Source organism: Chiloscyllium plagiosum, chromosome 11 (assembly GCF_004010195.1).
Source record: "Chiloscyllium plagiosum isolate BGI_BamShark_2017 chromosome 11, ASM401019v2, whole genome shotgun sequence".
In the NCBI taxonomy this organism is placed as follows: Eukaryota; Metazoa; Chordata; class Chondrichthyes; order Orectolobiformes; family Hemiscylliidae; genus Chiloscyllium; species Chiloscyllium plagiosum.
Genome location: NC_057720.1, coordinates 92,322,637 through 92,343,045, shown reverse-complemented (window position 1 = coordinate 92,343,045; position 20,409 = coordinate 92,322,637). Strand labels below are relative to the sequence as shown.

Here is a 20,409-nt window from a genome sequence, read left to right as displayed (position 1 = left end):
GCTTTTTCTGAACGTTGTTGAGTTTGTTGAGTGTTGTTGGCGTTGCACCCATCCCTTTGGGGAGTCAGGAGGTGAGTTATTTGCCATAGAATTTCTAGCTTCTAACATACTCTTGTGGCCACAGTATTTATATGGCTGGTCCATCTCTGTGACATTTAGCTTTGCACTGAGAATGTCCTAAAGAGCCTGGGCAAGTCTGAGGCCAGTGGAGGTTGAATTGAAAGCAGTGTAATGGATGAAGTCAGACATGATACAAAATAAGTAATTGTGGTTGTCAGAGACCAACTGTCACAGTCCTCAAACATCACTGAGAATTACTTAGGAAATTAATCTCAGCCCACCCATCTGCAGCTGCTCCTTCAATAGATCGAAAAGAGATGTTCATAGTTAATCCAAAAAAGGGGAAAGCCCGAACTATTTTTTTTGACCTTCATTAGTGCCAACACTGCTCGAGTCTCCCACCTTCAATATGCTGTGGCTTAGTATTGACCAGAAGCTAATCCAGACCAGCCCTGTCAGTTATTGGCTACAAATGTGTCATAAAAATTGGCCTTTTCAGCAATAAATGTCCCACTTCAATGCTCTTTTCCATTGTTTGCAAAGCTGAGATCAAGGATATGTTGAGAGAATATTCCCCCACTTTCTGGGTGCAGCAACAACAACAGCTTAACTTCATCTAGAACAGAGGAATTGACTCAAATATGTTCATTCCATTCAATATTCAATCAATGTTGAACTGTCATCATCGGTATACTGTGACTGCAATATGCATAACCTACAATTCAATGCAACAACTCGCGAAACTCAAATCCAACAGTATCCTTTATTACTGAGAAGTTCAGATAGTCTTGGAGGCAACCCTACCTCCACATTCCCATCCAAGCTACACGCAGTTCTGACTTGAGCATATGTACTGTTTTTCTTTTTTTGTTGGGTAACCTGCTTTTTGCACAAAGATTGTAGTGGATCAAGAGCTATGGTCAACATCACTTTCTCTGAATAACTGTAACCAACCAATTTGTGACCCTTTAGGAACTGCTCATCTGTTGAGCAGGTATTTAAAGAAATGGAATGTTAGCCCATTGGACCAGTAGGTTCCCTAAGTTGAGGAGTTGTGTTTATTTACCCAACTCTTCTTTCTTTGGCTTCTTTATCTTTTGATATAATGTTGTTTGTTAACATGTAAGTTTCACAATATTCTATCTGATTTTCACTTTCTTCAGTTGCTATCTTTTACTCTGGTTCTGTTACAACTGAGCTACTGATTTACAGCCCACTGAAACAGACAACCCTGTCACAGAAAATATTCTCAGTATCTTTTGGTAGGTGCTGGGTTAGGCTGTTTGAAGATTGCTGAACAATGTCTTATTTTTGACTAAGTTAAAAATCACACAACACCAGGTTATAGTCCAACAGGTTTAATTGGAAGCACACTAGCTTTCGGAGCGACGCTCCTTCATTAGGTGATTGTGGAGGGCTCGATTTTAACACAGAATTTATAGCAAAAATTTGCAGTGTGATGTAACTGAAATTATACATTGAAGAATTGATTGTCTGTTACCTGGACTATATCACACAACACCAGGACTATAACCTGGTGTTGTGTGATTTTTAACTTTGTACACCCCAGTCCAACACCGGCATCTCCGAATCATTATTTTTGACTGTTTGTTAGCCCCCTGCAGATCCTTCCTCCATCATGTACTTCCCCTGAAATGCATCTGTAGTTTTGTTGTAACTACTCCACATAGTAGCAAGTTATTTTTTTTAATTTAAATGACTCTCTAGATAAAGATGTTTTTTCTGAATTCTGTACTGGATCTTATATTGACGGTTGAGAGTGTGTTCCTGGAAAAGCACAGCAGGTCAGGCAGCATCCGAAGAGCCTTTCATCAGGCTACAGCCCAAAATGTCGATTTTCCTGCTCCTCGGATGCTGCCTGACCTGCTGTGCCTTTCCAGCAACACAGTCTGAACTCTGATCTCCGGCATCCCCAGACCTCACTGTCTCCTTATATTGATGGTCTCTAGCTTTAGATTCCCTAAGATTTTTTTGAATTATGAATCCCACTATAAAGAGTGCAATGAACATATACTAAAACAAGTGGTTTTTGAGAAGTTACTGCTCATTATCATCATCCAATTAAGGAACAGTTTAGTTTCTTATGAATAAAATAATGTTGTATCTTTGTGATTACTTCAAATAAATTTGTCAATTTTTCAGACTTTGAAAAATGTGAGTTTTATATCAAATTAGTTTATGAACTTATTTATTCATCTATTTATTGAATTGAATTAGCTTTATTGTCAAGTGCTCAAATGAGTGCAGTGGAAAGTTTAGAAGTCGCCACTTATGATATCATCTTAGGTACAAGGTACCTTGGTACAGATTCTTCAGTGCAAGTTTTTAGGAAAAGAAAATTGGAAAAATGAAGAGGTAAACAGTCTAGTTTTAGCAATAAAGGAGAAAATAGGGAAATAAAAAGTTCAGTACAACGGTTCTTCTAGCTAGTCCACACTGGCATTGAGCCTTGGGTCTGCACTGGGCCTTGATTCCTGATTGCTCTGGGCTTCACCTCAAAGCTCTCGAGGCTGGGAGACAGCCTTGGAATCACCTTGAACCTGGAAGTCCAAGCTGAGGCCACACTGGGCCGAGAGACCACCAAGCTGGGCTAAGAAAGCGCCACGCCGGGACGGGAGACTGCCACGCTGTGTTGGGAGACCCCCATGCCGGGCCAAGAGGACGCTTCGCCAGGTCCCTGCTGAGGCCGGGAGAGCGAGAAGAAAGAAAAGAGAAGGAGTAAAAAGAAGAAATGAATGGAGCGGATGAGCGCTGTCTGAAGCTGGCATTTACTCTGCTGCCATCTTGGTCTGACTTACTGTTACAATCTCTGTAAATTAGCCTTTTAGAAAACTAAAACTAATTCCCAGGGGCCGGTAAAAAGGATTTGTACAGGATTTCACATTTAAAGACCTTTTTTTTTCTCCTCTTTTCTCTCTTCTCGCTCTCCCGGCCTCAGCAGGGACCTGGCAAAGTGTCCTCTTGGCCCGGCATGGGGGTCTCCCAACCCAGCATGGCAGTCTCCCTTCCCGGCATGGCGCTCTCTTAGCCCAGCTTGGTGGTCTCTCGGCCCAGTGTGGCCTCAGCTTGGACTTCCAGGTTCAAGGTGATTCCAAGGCTGTCTCCCGGCCTCGAGAGCTTTGAGGTGAAGCCCAGAGCAATCAGGAATCAAGGCCCAGTGCAGACCTAAGGCTCGATGCCAGTGTGGACTAGCTAGAAGGACCGTTGTATTGAACTTGTTATTTCCCTATTTTCTCATTTATTCCTAAAACTAGACTTTTTATCTCTTCATTTTTCTAATTTTTGCAACAAGGAAAAAAGCAATATTGACTAAATATTTCAACATTATTTTGCGAGCAACTTATGTTTTAAAATATGGAAAGATACTTTTCTCTTAATTTTTATTGCAACCAAAACTTCTATGCTACAACTATATTTTAGATAGTCTCTTAGGTGGGCATTCAATTTCCTACAACCAGTCCAAAGTAATTCTTGCTTCCCAGAGATTTGGCTCTGTTCTTTCCTTTTCACAGCCTGGTAACTTTAACCCCAGAATTAATTTTCACAGTTAGTGAATTGGAGATTCCTTCCATGAGCAAAAGCTAGGAGGATCTACACACTTGTTTAAATGCCCCCAACCCAGTCTTTTCAATCTGATTGTGGGCTCCATTAGCGTTCTTGCATGGTGTACCATGGGGCTTTCTTCCTCTATTTCTCTTCTGGATCCAGGCAGTGTCACCTAACTGTGGAGTTCAAGGGTGTCTTCTAGGAGAGTGTGTAATCTGGTTGTACAATTCCTATGCACTCTGGTACCCTAAGCCATTTGTAGGGTGACATGAACAGCACTTGAAAAAAGAGGAAGAGAGAGACAAAGGCAGAGACCACACGGTCAGTGAATCAAATGAGAAAGAAACCTCCACTGATGTCTGACACAGCATTAAATCTGCACAGCCACTGCCTTTGCTGTTTGAGTTCGAGTATCTCTGGACATTGGAGTGCTTCTAAGAAAAATTAACAAACAGTGAAAATCCTAGCTGACCTTGAAGGAACCTGTGTAGGGGATCCAGGTGTAACCATACTGTTTTTTTGTTGTAAATCTACAATTGTGAGTAGAGTGGGTTCTTTTTGATTATATGTTTCATTAAGATCTGTCTCTTGATTAAATTTTAATAACTATAAAACATAGGTACTAAGCCTGGAGCAGTCTTTTTTAGACTAGTATGACTGTGCTATCTTCTGGGTCTGTAGATTAAGGTGCAATGATTTCCATGTTACTGACGATTATGTCTGTGTTTGTTTGCGAATCCTATCAGATCGCATGGATCAGTTGCAGCAGCACTTAGAGGCAATGAGGACTCTACAGAAGCTAGGTGGTGTGATGGGTGGCAGCTGCAGGAAGGGAGAAAAACTGCAGATACAGTCAGGTAGATGGCTTACTTCCAGGAAAGGTAGGAGGAGGAAGTAGGTAGTGCAGGAATCTCCTGTGGCTATCCCCATCTCAAAGAAGTATGCAGTTTTTGGAAAATGTAGGGGCTGATGGACTTTCAGGGGAATGTAGTATGAACAGCCAAGTTTCTGGTAGTGAGACTGGCTCTAATGTAACAAGGAGTACGTCAGGTTTCAAGCGATTGATTGTGATAGGGGACTCTCTAGTCAGAGGGACAGACATGTTTCTGCAGCCGACAGTGAATAATTACAGAGGAGGTGGTGCTGGATTTCTTAAAATACATAAAGGTGGATAAATCCCCTGGACCTAATTCGGTATACCTGAGAACCTCTATAAACCTCTGTGGGGCGGCGAGGCGGATCAGTGGTTAGCACTGCTGCCTCACAGCACCAGGGACCCGGGTTTGATTCCAGCCTTTGTCAGCTCTCTCTACGTTCTCCCCGTGTCTGCGTGAATTTGCCCCGGGTGCTCTGGTTTCCTCCCACAATCCAAAGATGTGCAGGTTAAGTGAATTGGCAGTGCTAAATTACCCATAGTGTTCAGGGATGTGTAGATTAGATGCATTAGTGTAGGGTAGTAGAGTAGGGGAATGAGTCTGGGTGTGTTACTCTTCAAGGGGTCGTGTGGACTTGTTGGGCGAAATGACCTGTTCCTACATTGTAGGGAGTTTATGAAGTGATTACTGGGTCCATTGCTGAGATGTGTGTACCATTAATTGTCATAGGTGAGGTGCCGGAAGCCTGGTGGTTGTCTAACACTGTTTATGAAAGATGGTAAGGAAAAGCTGGGGAACTATAGACCGGTGAGCCTGACATCGGTGGTGGGCAAGTTGTTGGAGAGAATCCTGAGAGACAGTATTTACTTGTATTTGGAAAGGCAGGGACTGATTAGGGATAGTCAACATGGCTTTGTTCTTGAGAAATCATGTCTCGTTAACTTGATTGAGTTAAAAATCTCACAACTTTGTCCATCCCAGTCCAACACCAGCACCTCCACGTTGTAACTTGATTGAGTTTTTTGAAGAAGTAACAAAGAGGATTGATGAGAGCAGAGTGGTGGATATGACTATAAGGACTTCAGTTAGATGTTTGACAAAGTTCCTCATGGTAGACTGATGAGCAAGGTTACTTCACATGGAATTACAGGGATAGCTAGCCATTTGGATGCAGAACTGGTTTGAAGGTAGAAGTCAAAGGGTGGTGTGGAGTGTTACTTTTCAGACTGGAGGCCTGTGATTAGTGATGTGCCACAAGGGTTGATGATGGGTCCATTGCATTTTGTCATTTATTGAAAAGATTGGATGTGAACATAAGAGGTATAGTTAGTAAGTTTGCAGATGATACCAGAATTGGATGTGTAGTGGACAGTGAAGAAGGTGACCTCAGCAGTGCTACAGGCAGTGGAGTTTAATTTGGATAAATGTGAGGTGTTGCATTTTGGAAAGGCAAATCAGGGCAGGGTTTATACACTTCAGAGTAAGGTCCTAGGGAGTGTTGCTGAACAAAGTGACTTTGCAGTGCAGGTTCTTGGTTCATTGAAAATGGATAGAATAGTGAAGAAGGTGTTTGGTATGCTTTCCTTTATTGGTTAGAGCACTGAGTATAAGAGTTGGGAGGTCATATTGCGATTATACCGGACAATGGTTCGGCCACTTTTGGAATATTGTGTGCAATTCTGATCTCCCTCCTATAGGAAGAATGTTGTGAAACTTGAAAGGGTTCAGAAAAGATTTATGAGGATGTTGCCAGGGTTGGAGGGTTCGAGCTATAGGGAGAGGCTGACTAGGCTGGGGCTGTATTCACTGGGGTTCGGAGGCTGTGGAGTGACCTTATGGAGGTTTATAAAATCATGAGGGGTATGGATGCAGTAAATAGACAAGGTCTCTTCCCTGGGGTGGGGCTGATGAATGAGGGGGCATAGAGTTAGGATGATAGGGGAAAGATCTAAAAGGGACCTAAGGAGCAACCTTTTTATGCAGGGGGTAATGCATGTGTGGAATGAGCTGCCAGAGGAAATGGTGGAGGTTGGCACAATTACAACATTTCACTGGATAGATGTGTAAATAGGAAGGTTTTAGAGGGTTAGAGGCCATGGGTTGGCAAATGTGACTAGATTAATTTGGGATATCTGGTCGGCATGGATGAGTTGGACTGAAGGGTCTGTTTCTGTGCTATACATTTCTATGTCTCTATGACATGGATCATGCACTGATGTATGAATGCTGATTAACTCTCCTTTAAGTCCCCTTTTCACTCTATCTTGAATTAAATTGACCTTTAAAGTAGAACTGTTACAAAACATAGCATTCTTAATACTTTTCTGGGACTTCGGAGGTAAGAGTCGATCAACAAGACAACTTTCTGATTCAGTATGTGGATGTACCTAATAGAGAAGGTGCAAAGCTTGACCTACTCAAGCTATAGACAGGATAGATCGAGTGAATCTTTAGAAGAGTATAAAGACAGTAGGAGTATACTTAAGAGGGAAATCAGGAGGGCAAAAAGGGGACATGAGATAGCTTTGGCAAATAGAATTAAGGAGAATCCAAAGGGTTTTTACAAATACATTAAGGACAAAGGGGTAACTAGGGAGAGAATAGAGCCCCTCAAAGATTAGCAAGATGGCCTTTGTGTGGAACTGCAGTAAATGGGGACGATATTAAATGAGTATTTTGCATCAGTAATTACTGTGGAAAAGGATATGGAAGATATAGATTGTAGGGAAATAGATGGTGACATCTTGCAAAATGTCCAGATCACAGAGGAGGAAGTGCTGGATGTCTTGAAACGGGTAAAGGTGGATAAATCCCCAGGACCTGATCAGGTGTACCCGAGAACTCTGTGGGAAGCTAGAGAAATGATTGCTGGGCCTCTTGCTGAGATATTTGTATCATCGATAGTCACAGGTGAGGTGCCAGAAGACTGGAGGTTGGCAAACGTGGTGCCACTGTTTAAGAAGGGCGGTAAGGACAATCCAGGGAACTATAGACCGGTGAGCCTGACGGTGGTGGTGGGCACGTTGTTGGAAGGAATCCTGAGCGACAGGATGTACATGTATTTAGAAAGGCAAGGACTTTAGGGATAGTCAACATATCTTTGTGCGTGGGAAATCATGTCTCACAAACTTGATTGAGTTTTTTGAAGAAGTAACAAAGAAGATTGATGAGGGCAGAGCAGTAGATGTGATCAATATGGACTTCAGTAAGGCATTCAACAAGATTCCCCATGGGAGACTGATTAGCAAGGTTAGGTCTCATTGAATAAAGGGAGAACTAACCATTTGGATACTGAACTGGCTCAAAGGTAGAAGACTGGAGGGTTGTTTTTCAGACTGGAGGCCTGTGACCAGTGGAGTGCCACAAGGATTGGTGCTGGGACCTCTACTTTTTGTCATTTACATAAATGATTTGGATGTGAGCATAAGAGGTACAGTTAGTAAGTTTGCAGATGACACCAACATTGGAGGTGTATTGGACAGCGAAGAGGGTTAACCTCAGATTACATCAGGATCTTGACCAGATGGGCCAATGGGCTGAGAAGTGGCAGATGGAGTTTAATTCAGATAAATGCGAGGTGCTGCATTTTGGGAAAGCAAATCTTAGCAGGACTTATGCACTTAATGATAAGGTCCTAGGGAGTGTTGCTGAACAAAGAGACCTTGGAGTGCAGGTTCATAGCTCCTTGAAAGTGGAGTCACAGGTCGATAGGATAGGGAAGGCGGCGTTTGGTATGCTTTCGTTTATTAGTCACGCTATTGAGTACAGGAGTTGGGAGGTCATGTTGCGGTTGTACAGGACATTGGTTAGGCCACTGTTGGAATATTGCGTGCAATTCTGGTCTCCTTCCTATTGGAAAGATGTTGTGAAACTTGAAAGGGTTCAGAAAAGATTTTCAGAAAAGGATGTTGCCAGGGTTGGAGGATTTGAGCTACAGGGAGAGGCTGACAGGCTGGGGCTGTTTTCCCTGGACCGTCGGAAGCTGAGGGGTGACCTTATAGAGGTTTACAAAATTATGAGGGGCATGGATAGGGAAAATAGGCAAGGTCTTTTCCTGGGGTCGGGGAGTCCAGAACTAGAGGGCATAGGTTTAGTGAGGGGGGAAAGATATGAAAGAGACCTAAGGGGCAACTTTTTTACAGAGAGGGTGGTACATGTATGGAATGAGCTGCCAGAGAAAGTGGTGGAGGCTGGTACAATTGCAACATTTTAAGAGGCATTTGAATGGGTATATGAATAGGAAGGGTTTGGAGAGATATGGACTGGGTGCTGGCAGGTGGGACTAGATTGGGCTGGGATATCTGGTCGGCATGGACGGGTTGGACCGAATGGTCTGTTTCCATTCTGTACATCTCTATGAGTGTCAACTCAAATCATTTCAGAGGATGAGGGTGTCACTGGCTAGGCAGGCATTTATTGCCCATCCTGAATTGCCCAGAGGACAGTTAAGAGTCAATTGCATTGCTGTGGGTCTGGAGTTACATGTGGGCAGTCCGGGGTAAAGATGACAGTTTCCTTCCTTAATGGACATTAGTGAATCAGATGGGTTTTTCTGACAGTCAGCGATGGATTCATAGTCATTGCTAGACTCTTTAATTCCAGATTTTCTTTTATTGAATTCAAATTGCACCATCTGTTGTGGCAGGATTCAAACCCAGGTTCCCAGGACATTATCTGGGTCTCAGAATTAACCGGCCCAGCGATAATACCACAAGGCCATTGCCTCCTGCCGAGAGGGGGAATGATGCTTCTACTTTTGTTTGCTCATACTCCTTGCACTATCTTCCCATAAAATAACCTGGCTCCCCAATTAATCTTTCAGTACCAGCAGATTCAGATCTGCCTTGGCAGAATCCACATCTGGTAATATGATCATTATTCTGAATATAAGTATAATTCCCGCATTTTGCCCTAAAATAAATGTTGTCCCAAACTCAGCAATCGTATAAAGTTTCACATTTGTAACATGCAGGCATAGCACTGAAATATTTGGAACTGTTGCTTCTTGGTAAAATGGAAGAAATTGTTTTGAGGCTTCCTTGTGTATTTCTGCTTTTATTTCCAAACTTACTTCAGAAAAGAGATGTGGGTATTTCAAGATGTTATTCTATGTAAGCCGAGTCCTGTGACTCCCAGCTACGCATGCTTAACGTACAGATTAGGGCTGAATCTACAATTTGTGTTCCCTATGGTAGTTGCTTCTTGCTGAGTCTGCCAAATTTGCAGTCAGTCCTATCTCACCTGCATTATTTCTCCAACTTTGAAGTGCTGAATATTATTGTTAAGTTATGGGTTTATATGTATTGTATATAATGAGACTGGACTCAGAAATAGTAATTCTGGATTAGTGGTGCTGGAAGAGCACAGCAGTTCAGGCAGCATCCAAGGAGCTTCGAAATCATGCTGCCGGACCTGCTGTGCTCTTCCAGCACCACTAATCCAGAATCTGGTTTCCAGCATCTGCAGTCATTGTTTTTGCCTGTAACTCCGCTATCGGTAGCTATGTACATTGAGTGAGACTGCTGAGGAAACAGGATCTAAATCATTTCCCGGACGTAGTTCTACGTGCTGCATTAGGTGTTAATAATCAGTTTTGTTGTAAATTGGGTTTGTGCCATATCAAGTCTGTACTAACCGCTGATTGCGCATGAACCTAACATGCTGGAGTCTGTTCATTCATGTAAGTCAAACCTTGCACCCGCTTCTCAATTCCTCCCTTTTGGGATTTAACTTGGTGAATCCTCAATTTAAGAAAAATATCGGCACGACTGATTTATACATCTGTTTCTGAGCAGCTTACACCTTTTTTGAATGTTGAGGGCAGGACAGGACCCTCTGCGTGGTGAGACACCTTACCGTGGTGCAGGGGTTAAGGATTCCTTTTGGAATCCTTCGAAGAGCTCACCTTTACTGTTCCTGTATGATGCAGGTATAGCCATGATGAATGGCACTGGTCTACTTGTATCAGGCATCCTAGTTTTGCTAGCCACCCTCTAGACTGAACCTTATTTCTCTTCACAAACCTGACTGTATCGAGAATATTTTAGACTTTAAAAACAGTTTTGAAAGTTGCTGGCAACAAATCGCAATATACACATTATCTCTGCTTAAAATGCCAAATATATTTAGCTCGTTAGGTCTGGACTGAATTTGTCCTTAGACCACTGAAAAACCTTACCACATTTTCAGCAAATGCTTATTTTAGCTACATTTTCAGTCTTTTGTCACACCCGCTTTAAATATTTAATATGAACATTTGAACCACATCGATCTATTGCCTCTCTATGCTTAGTTACTGCTTTAGTTTCTCCAAAAACAGTGAATGTTATAGCTGCAGCTTCTGAAACATCCAGTCTTATGTAGAGTCATAGAGTGATGCAACGCAGAAACAAACCCTTTGGTCCAACTCGTCAACGCCTACCAAACATCCTAAACTGATCTAGTCTCATTTTCCAGCATTTGGTCCATATCTCTCAAAACCCTTCTTATTCACGTACCCCAACCTATTGCCTTTTAAATGTTGTAATTGTATCTGCAACCTCTGGCAGCTTGTTCCATACAGACCTCGCCTTCCGCATGACAAAGCTGCCCCTTTCCCATCTTTCCCATCTCATCTTAAACCTATGCCTTCTGGTTTTGGACTGCCCCACCATGGGAAAAAGATGTTGGCTATCTACCTTACCATGATTTTATAAACCTCTATAAGGTCACTCCTCAGCCTTCCCTCCAGGAATAAAAGCCCCAGCATATTCAGCTCCTCCCTGTAGCTCAGACCATTCAATCATGACAATATTCTTGCCAATCGTTTGTATCTGTGCTCAAATCAAAACATCTCACAATACAGAAGAAGGCTGGTTAGCTTGACATGCTTCTTCATCCACCTCCCAATCATCTACTTTAGACTCATCACAATGCAATTAAACTTCTACATCTCCTCAAAATTCCACTGGAGTCTGACTCCTTCATACTTTCAGATCAGAACTATCCACTGGGAAGAAAGTCCTTTTTGGTGGTTTTGAAATTGTTTCAAATCTATTGCCTTCGGTTGCTGACCCCTTTGCAGAGGAGAGAGTTCCTCCTCATTTGTTCTATCACAGTGTATATATTCAGGTTTCCTTTAAATCTTATCTACCTTAAGAACAATCCCAGTGATGCCAGGTTCTTCACAGAGTTCACTCGTCCCTCATTCTGACGCATTTCCTCTGTAAACTCTTCAGTCCTCATCATCCCTGGGTCTCTGTATTCTGAACCCCTGTCTGCCTTACATAGTCACATTTCTGTGCTGTGGCCAGTTTTAGATTTGGAAATCTTAATGTTTAGATGCTTTTCTATTGTGGATCTATAATGGTATCATGTAAACAAAGCAACTGCATGACTTGCGCCAGCCACACCACCATCTACTCTGTTCGCCCACTGCCTGTCTCTGTTCGCACCTACCCTCCCTCTCTGACCACATTCATGTGTTTGAGGGACTGAGCCCTTTCCTCTGCCCTTCCCATATGGACTCTTTGCTCCACCTGCCTCATGAACCCCCTTTCCCTTGCAGCCCACTCCCCCGCAGTCCTCTTTTCCTATGTCCATCTCAGTGCTATACTCTTGTCTCCTGTATGCTGAGGGGTTGGTCAAGATTATGTCACTTGTGTTGAGTGCTACCAATGGTATTCAAGGATACAGTCACAATTTACCCAGTGAATAAACATAGTGAAATGCACATACTACCACCTCTGATGGAAACTGTCTCTTATTGCCAAGTTGTACGACTGGGTATGTATAGCACAGTGCTTTGAAAAGTGCAGGAATGTTTGTGTTTTGGAAGTTTTAGATTATGACTGTTGGTTTTCAGAAGGTTTAGTGCACTGTTCTGTCAACTGTGTGGTGGAACTCTGTGGGAGGCATTCCATTTGTACTGGTTAAAGGGAGTAATCAGTTGGAAGACTGCTGAGGTGTACCAACTGAATTTTTCCTACCTTGTTTTATTGTCTCTTATATTAAAAAAAAAAATGCTGCTAAATGGCTATTAATAATCTCATCTTCATTAATTGAAGTATTTATGGTACTAATTTTTAAATTCATCTCAACCACTTATCTTGGTTACAATCACTAACACTATTCATCTGTCATCCACGCAGTGTTGTTGTTGAAGTAATGGTCAATAAACGTCTAACAGCCCTTGGGTATAAATGACACTTTTTTTTTGATTTTCTGCGTGTCAGTTCACTTGTTCTAGTCTAGAAGCCATTCTGATGTGTGGCATCCCCTTCTTATGCCCTCATGGCATAGAACAATCCCTTACGTTTGCATGTTCCTATCCATTGTCTGTAAGATAGTGTGCCTTGTTGATTTGAGGTGCATCAGTTCATCTATATATTGTACTTCCTTGTGTTGGTACATATTTATGCAGTTATTTTCCTTAAATTGTGTAACATGGATGTGTTCCTGTTACTTTTGCAACCGAGGTTGCGGCCAAGTATTCCGTCTGCCTCTCCTGTCTGCTCTGAAGTGGAGAGAAAGGCACTTGCACTAACGTTTGTTTTAGATTAATAGCAATTGTAATAATAAAATTAGGAACAAAAAAATTGTTGACTGCTGAGATTAGTTTTCAGAGCCCTTTACATATTGAGATCTATTTTGAACATTTTCAACCATTTTGACAGTCTTCCCTTGAGGTAGGAGTAATCGGTTCATTGCGCCTAGCTAAGCTCCGCTTGGGTTCCTATTGTGTTAGACCGTTAAGGAAAGATGTTGTGAAACGTAGAAGGATTCAGAAGAGATTTACAGGGAAGTTGTCAGGATTGGTGGGTTTGAGATATAGAGAAAGGCTGAATCGACGGGGACTATTTTCTCTGGAGCATCAGAGACTGAGGGGTGCCCTTATAGAGGTTTATAAAATTGAGAGGCATGGATAGGGTGAAAGCCAAGGTGGTTTTCCCAGGGTAGGAGAGTCCAAAACCAAGAGGGTATAGGTTTAAGATGAGAGGGGAAAGATTTAGAAGGGACCTAAGGGGCAACTTTTTCACGCAAAGGGTGGTGTGTGTATGGAATGAGCTTCCAGAGGTGGTGGTGGAGGCTGGTACAGTTACAACACTTGAAAGGCTTATGGATGGGTATATGATTAGAGAGGGTTTAGGGGGATATGGGCCAAATGCTGGCAAATGGAGCTAGATTAATTTAGGATATCTAATCAGCATAGATGAGTTGGACTGAAGGGTCTTTTTCCATGTTGTAGATCTCCGTGACTCTGACATGTTTCCTGCCATATTTGGTTATATGCTGCATCACTATCCACGAACATCTCAGTTAGGAGCAGGAATACGTTATTCGGCCCTTCAAGTCTGCTTTGCTATTCATTCGAGTCATGCCTGATCTGGTTTTAATCTCAACTCCACAATCCCACTTAGCCCTAATAATTCATTAAAGAATCTTTTCACCCCTGTTTTAAAAATAGTCAACGACTCTGCCTCCACTGTCTTTTGAGAAAGTCTGTGCCAAAGACTCAAGGAAAAGAAACTGCATGATCTCCATTTTCAGTGGGTGACCCATTATTTCTAAACAATAACCCTAGTTCTCTCACCAGAGGAAACATCATCTCTACATCTCCCCTGTCAAGTCCCCTGAGGATGTTGTATGTTTCAATCAAATTGCCTTTTACTATCTGAACTCAAGTAAATTCCATAGAATCGGGTGCAGGACCTGGGGTGTAGGGAGGTTAGGAACATGGCATCAATTTCAAAGGAGGATGCCTGTAAACAGGAAATTGCCTTTTACTATCTGAAGAAGGGCCTGTGCCCGAAACGTCGAATCTCCTGTTCCCTGGATGCTGCCTGACCTGCTGTGCTGTTCCAGCAATAAAGTTTCAACTTTTACTATCTGAACTCAAGTAAATACCATAGAATCCCTACAGGGAGTACAAATCTACCCTGTCTAACCTCTCTTCTATTCACAATCATCTCATTCAAGTATTAGTCCAGTAAACCTTCTCTGAACTGCCTCCAATAGATTTACATCCTTCCTCAATGTGACCAATACTGTGCCCAGTACTCGAGATGTGGTCTCACTAATGCTGTATAACTGAAGGTTAAGCCTTTACATTTGTGTTCAATTCCCATGCAATAAACAAGAGCATTCTACTTGCTTTCCTAATTACTTATTGTAACTTTGTACTAACCTTTTGTGAGCATCTGAGCTGTGCAATCTCCTGCCACATAGGCAATATGCTTTCTTATTCTTCCTGTCAAATGGAAAAATTCACATGTTCTCACATTATACTCCATTTGTCTGATCTTTACTGACTCACCTAACTTCTCTATATCCTTTAGTCGCTTCCTTGTGTCCTCTTTACAACTTACTTTTCTACCTATTTTTGTGTCACCAGCAAATTTAGGGACCATACCTTCTATCATGTTTATATAAATTGTAAAAATGGTTGAGGCTTAGCATTGATCCCTGTGGCTGTACTGCTTGTGTCTTGCCAACCAAAATAAATGTACTTATGCCAACTGTAGTTCCTGTAAGCCAGCCATTTCCCTGCCTATGCCAATATATTACCTGCATAATAAGTTTCTATTTCTTGCAATAACCTTTGATGTGGCACCTTATCAAATGTCTTCTTGGAATTGAAGTAAAATATGTCCAGAGGTTCTCCTTTATCCACATTACATGTTAATTCTTCCAGGATCCTCCATAAATTGGTTAAATGTGGTTCCCATTTGACAAAACCATTTTGACTCTGCCTGACTATCTTGCACTTATCCAGAGTTCTGTTATGACATCTTGAATAGCAGCTTTGAGCATTTTTCTTGGGATAGATGTTAAGCTAACTTACCTACAGTTTTCTGCTTTCTCACTCCCCTTTTTGAATGAGGGAATTTCATTATCTATTTTCATTATCATAGAGCCTTTCCCACATCTAGTGCATTTGAAACATTAAAGCCAATGCATCAACAATCTCACTAGTCACTTCTACGATTCCACGGCAGAAGCTATCAAAACGTGGGGACATGTCAACCTGAAATTCCAACAATTGCTGAGCATTTTCCCGATTTTCTTTTTTCTCTTACATTTCTAATCTGTCGTAAGCGTTCCACAATATGGGTTTTTGGAAAGTAAGGAAGACACTTCACCTTGCCTTTTGCCATTTTTGACACTGACCATCTTTGCTATCTGCTGTCCATTATTCAGCTAACTTTGTTCCATTTTCACCTCTCCCAGTGTGAGAGCTTCATTCTATCAATGAATTTGCATCTCATGCCTAATTGAACAACTACATTGTTTTCCAGAGGCTGCCTTCTCCCCTCCTGTTGTTGAATGACACCCTACCTCCTGTCTTTTGACACTAATCCCTGAGGTAATTGAGGATTACCAGGGGGTAGGGTGGGCTTGGTACCTAGGCCAATATCAAATTCTCCATTCATTTTACTCTTTCTGGCAGTTTTTACAACAGAATTTCTTGCAAAGCTGATTTGGAGAGCATTAATCTTAAAAATGCTGTGCTGCATACTTGGTGTTAAATTAATATCTTTGTGGTTGGTAAGGAGCTTGGAGATTGATGCAGTTGTCATGGGTCATGGCAGTTCAATGACATAGGTAGGGCTGAGAATGACATTCTGTTGACAGAATATGAGCAACAAGGGACTAAGCTAAAAAGTGGAGCCCTGAAGATGATCCCTGGATTACTACCGGAGCTATGAATGAATTGGTATAAAGATGTTCAGAGATTTTTACATCTGGCTCAGACAGCTGTGGGAACAATTGGTTTCAATTCATGGGGCAATTGGTTTTATTCATGGAACACATGTATTGGGGAAACGGGGAGCTATCCCGTTGAGATAGCCTTCACTTGAACTGAGTTGGGATCAATGTTCTGGTGAACTGCGTAACCAGAGTTGTATAAAAAAGACTTTGAACTAACTGGTACAGAGGAACATTCAGGTGAGGATATATTTGGAAAATGAAAGAGAAAGTGCAAGGCAAAAATGCAGGACAATCATATAAATAATGGTAACCAGAATGTGACCAGAGGAGACAGCACATGCAAGCATAAGAGTGTACTGCAAATAAAGTTAATGAGGGTGAAACAATAAAAAGCTTGAATTTTATCTGAATTTCACAATCACAGAATCAAACAGATTGTTATGGTGCAGAAAGAGGCCAAAGTATAACGAAGGTCTGTTCAGTTGTCAGACTCTCTTGGTGCCTCAAAACGAACGAGAATAGTTTCCTAGTAGAAAATGCTTTTTTTGACAACTGTAAACACATTGAGTAATGTCAAAATTCCAAAATTCTTTTTTTTGTTTATTTAGAACATTTGCATCTACTTAAGATCATTTTTAAGAATAAAGTATACTTTTGAATAAAAAGCAACAAGGCTTGATTAGGGTGATGCTATCGATGTGCCACGCAAGACTTGAGGAATGTTATAGATCGTAATATAAAAGGGATGGTAGTTACGTTGGTACAAAATTGCCTGAGTGCTAGAAAGCAGAGAATAATGGTCAATGGATATTTTTCAGGCTGGAGGAAGGTTTGTAGTCTGGTTCCCCAGGGGTCAGTATTGGGACGCTTGTTTCTACTGAAATAGATCTTGATGCACAAAGGGAAATTCAAAGTTTGCAGGTAACAATAAATTTGGAAAAATTGTAAACTGGGAGCATGACGGTGTGGAACTCGGAAAGGACACTGACAAGGTGGCTAAGTGGCAGATGAGGTTCAATATAGAGAAGTGTGAGATGATACACTTTGGTCAGAATCCTAACCTAATTTAGTCCTATTTGCCAGTACTTGGCCCATATCTCTCTAAGCACCACCTATTCATATACCCATCCAGATTCCTTTTAAATGTTGTAATTGTACCAGCCTCTGCCACTTCCTCTGGAAGCTCATTCCATACATGCACCACCCTCTGTGTGAAAGAGCTGCCCCTTAGGTCTCTTTTAAATTTCTCCCCTCTCACCCTAAACCTATGCCCTCTAGTTCTGGACTCCCCCCACCCTAGGAAGAAAGACCTATCTATGCCCCTCATGATTTTATACACCTCTATAAGGTTACCCCTCAGCCTCCGATGCTCCAGGGAGAACAGCCCCAGCCTATTCAACCTCTCCCTATAGCTCAAACCCTCCAACTCTAGCAACAACCAGTTTCATTTAAGTTTCATTTTTGTGAACAAACAGAAGCTGAACGTTTGAAGATTTTAATTTGAAGCTCATGGGCGAATCTACTTAGTGTTGTGTCAAAAGAAAGCGATGCAATTAGCTGGGAAGTATTGAGAAGTCAACCAGAATAAGGGACTGAGGTATCCACAGTCAAGAGATAGTAAATTAAAGTCTTATTTCTGAGAATAGCTGAAACTGCGCACTTAAACTCTTAACATTCGCCTGTACCTGTGTTTTTTGTTTTTGCAGCTTTTTACCTATTATTTACTATCCATGCTACTTAACTCTGTGATCTGCCTGTATTGCTCGCAAGACGAAGCTTTTCCCTGTGCCTCGGTACACTTAACAATAAATTCAATTCAGTTCAACTGAAGGGCATATACTCATTGGAATTTAGAGGAATGTGTGATAATCTTATTGAAGCAATCATAATGCTCTAATTTTCTGAGGAGACTTGACAGGGCAGATGTTAATGTTTATTCTTGGAGGGGGTGAGGAGAATCTCCAGCTAGGGTTATAATTTCAAATTAAAGGCTCTTCCAATAAAGATTGAGATGAATTTCTTTTCTCCAAGGGTTGTTAAAGTTTGAAGTTCCCTTTCCTCAGCGTCATTGAGGTTATTCCATGAATGTATTCAAGGTTGAGTTCGTCAAATTTTTGATCGTCCCTTGGGTCAGGAATTCTGAGGCAGAGAGAGAAGTGAAGCTAGGACCATAATGTTATCAATCATAATAATTGGCAGAACAGCTTCAAGGATGGAATGGTTTCCTCCGCCCAGTTCTTATTTTAACCACATTGCTATGGGCCCAGATCAGATAAGGATGGGAGACTTCCTTCCCTAAATGATCGCAGTGAACCAGTTGGCTTTATGTGACAATTCTGTGTATTTAAGGTGACAGTTTAAAAACATTAGCTTTTCATTCCTGTTCTTTTTATATATTCAGTTCGCTTTTGAAGGTTAAGATTGAATCTGCTTGTAACTCATGGTTTATGACAGGATTGTGGTATTTCACTGGCATAATCAGCTGACGTGAATTCAGTTCACACCATGGCAGTGGGGAATTTATTTAAATTAATCAGGAATTTTCAGCTAACGTCAGTAATGATGACTATGAGATTGTCATTTTAAAAAAAAGTTTTGAGCAGTGCTTTCCAAATCATCATAAATTGTTGTAAAATAAGTTCTCCAACCATCTGATACCTCTGCTGGTTAGTTTAAATCTATGTCCTGTGGTTACTTTTTGATTCATTCATGGGATGTGAGCATTGTCCCCACGAGAAGGTGCTGGCTTTGTGAATTGCTGTACCCACTGTTGTAGGGAGTTGCAAGTATTTGCCCTTGTAGCAGTGAAGGAACGGTGTCCATCTGGTGAATGAAAAGAGTTCCATTTATTTATGTGTAAGCAGGCTTCATGGGTGGCACGGTGGCTCAGTGGTTGGCACTGCTGCCTCACAGCACCAGGGTCCCAAGGTTCGTTTCCAGCCTCGGGCGACTGTCTGTGTGGAGTTTGCACGTTCTCCCCGTGTCTGCGTGGATTTCCTCCGAGTGCTCTGGTTTCCTCCCACAGTCCTAAGATGTGCAGGTCAGGTGAATTGGCCATGCTAAATTGCCCATAGTATTAGGTGCATTAGTCAGAGGGAAATGGGTCTGGGTGGGTTACTCTTCTGAGGGTCGGTGTGGACTGGTTGAGCCAAAGGGCCTGTTTCCACACTGTAGGGAATCTAATCTAATCAAAACTTTGAACACCCTTGTAATCTGACTGTGGTGAACCACCCCATGTAACTGAAATACCATTCGAATAAATCTTCTCTAAGGGCTTTCATCCATCCTAAAGTCTGATGCCCTAAAACTTTGTTTTCCTTTACTGAGTTAGAAGGCAAGACTCTTTTCAACAGGCATACTAATGTCAAAAAAGAAAACTTGAAAAAAAAAGAAATTTGAGCACTGAGTGAAATGTAAGGGGAGTAGGGCTAATTTGATGCTCTTTCAAAGAGCTGGCACAGGTTTCATGGACTGTTAAGCTGTTGTAAGATTCTATCATTCTACAGAATATGCTGTTTAATTAGGTACCGTGTAAACAGTTGCAAATTGGAATAAGTGTTTCTTGTTCATGAACAAGTAAAGTCAATCTTCCCCAGATTAATTTCTGTCATATGTGGAATCTTCACACTTCAAATTCATTCAGTATTGAAAGAGAGCTCTTTCTTTTTACCATCTTCAATCTGGGTTCAACATTCCTATTTTTTTCTTTTCCCCCCCTTCAGGATAATAGACCAGGCTACGACCACTGAGATAGCTGCATTTCCAATATATAACGTGTTATTCTGTGTCCGCGGTGTTGATGGGACTGCAGAAAGTAATTGCTTTGCATTTACTGAGAGTTACTGCAGTACAGATGAGTACCAACTTCACGTGTTCTGCTGTGAGATCAAAGAAGCTGTAAGTACTGTATTTTGACCCTTCAATTACTAAAATTATTTTTGCTTTCAAGTTAAAATTGGTGCAATGCAGTTATCAAAATTGGAAACTTCAGTTTTTTTTTTACTTCTTTTACTTAAACTTACTAACTTTTTGTGTAAAATAATTAGAGGAAGTGAATTTATACAGTTCCCTCTCACTTCTCTCATAGCAATATCAAAGTATAGTTATGAGCAGTAAATTGCTTTGACGTACTGTACAATATGAGTACACCTGCATGAGTACACCAGACTATAGCTTAAACTGTAAACTGCTAAACAGATTAACAGCATGTAGATAA

General features: G+C 41.5%; 1 protein-coding gene across 1 annotated transcript in view; it reads left to right on the top strand.

Annotated features, from left to right (window-relative positions):
• The window catches only part of LOC122554081 (rab GTPase-activating protein 1-like), a 338,947-nt gene that overhangs the window by 74,335 nt on the left and 244,203 nt on the right, over positions 1-20,409 (top strand). Inside the window, exon 5 of the mRNA XM_043698534.1 lies at positions 19,916-20,090. Within this exon, the coding sequence (XP_043554469.1) occupies positions 19,916-20,090 (175 nt within the window). The remainder of the gene's footprint in view (positions 1-19,915; positions 20,091-20,409) is intronic.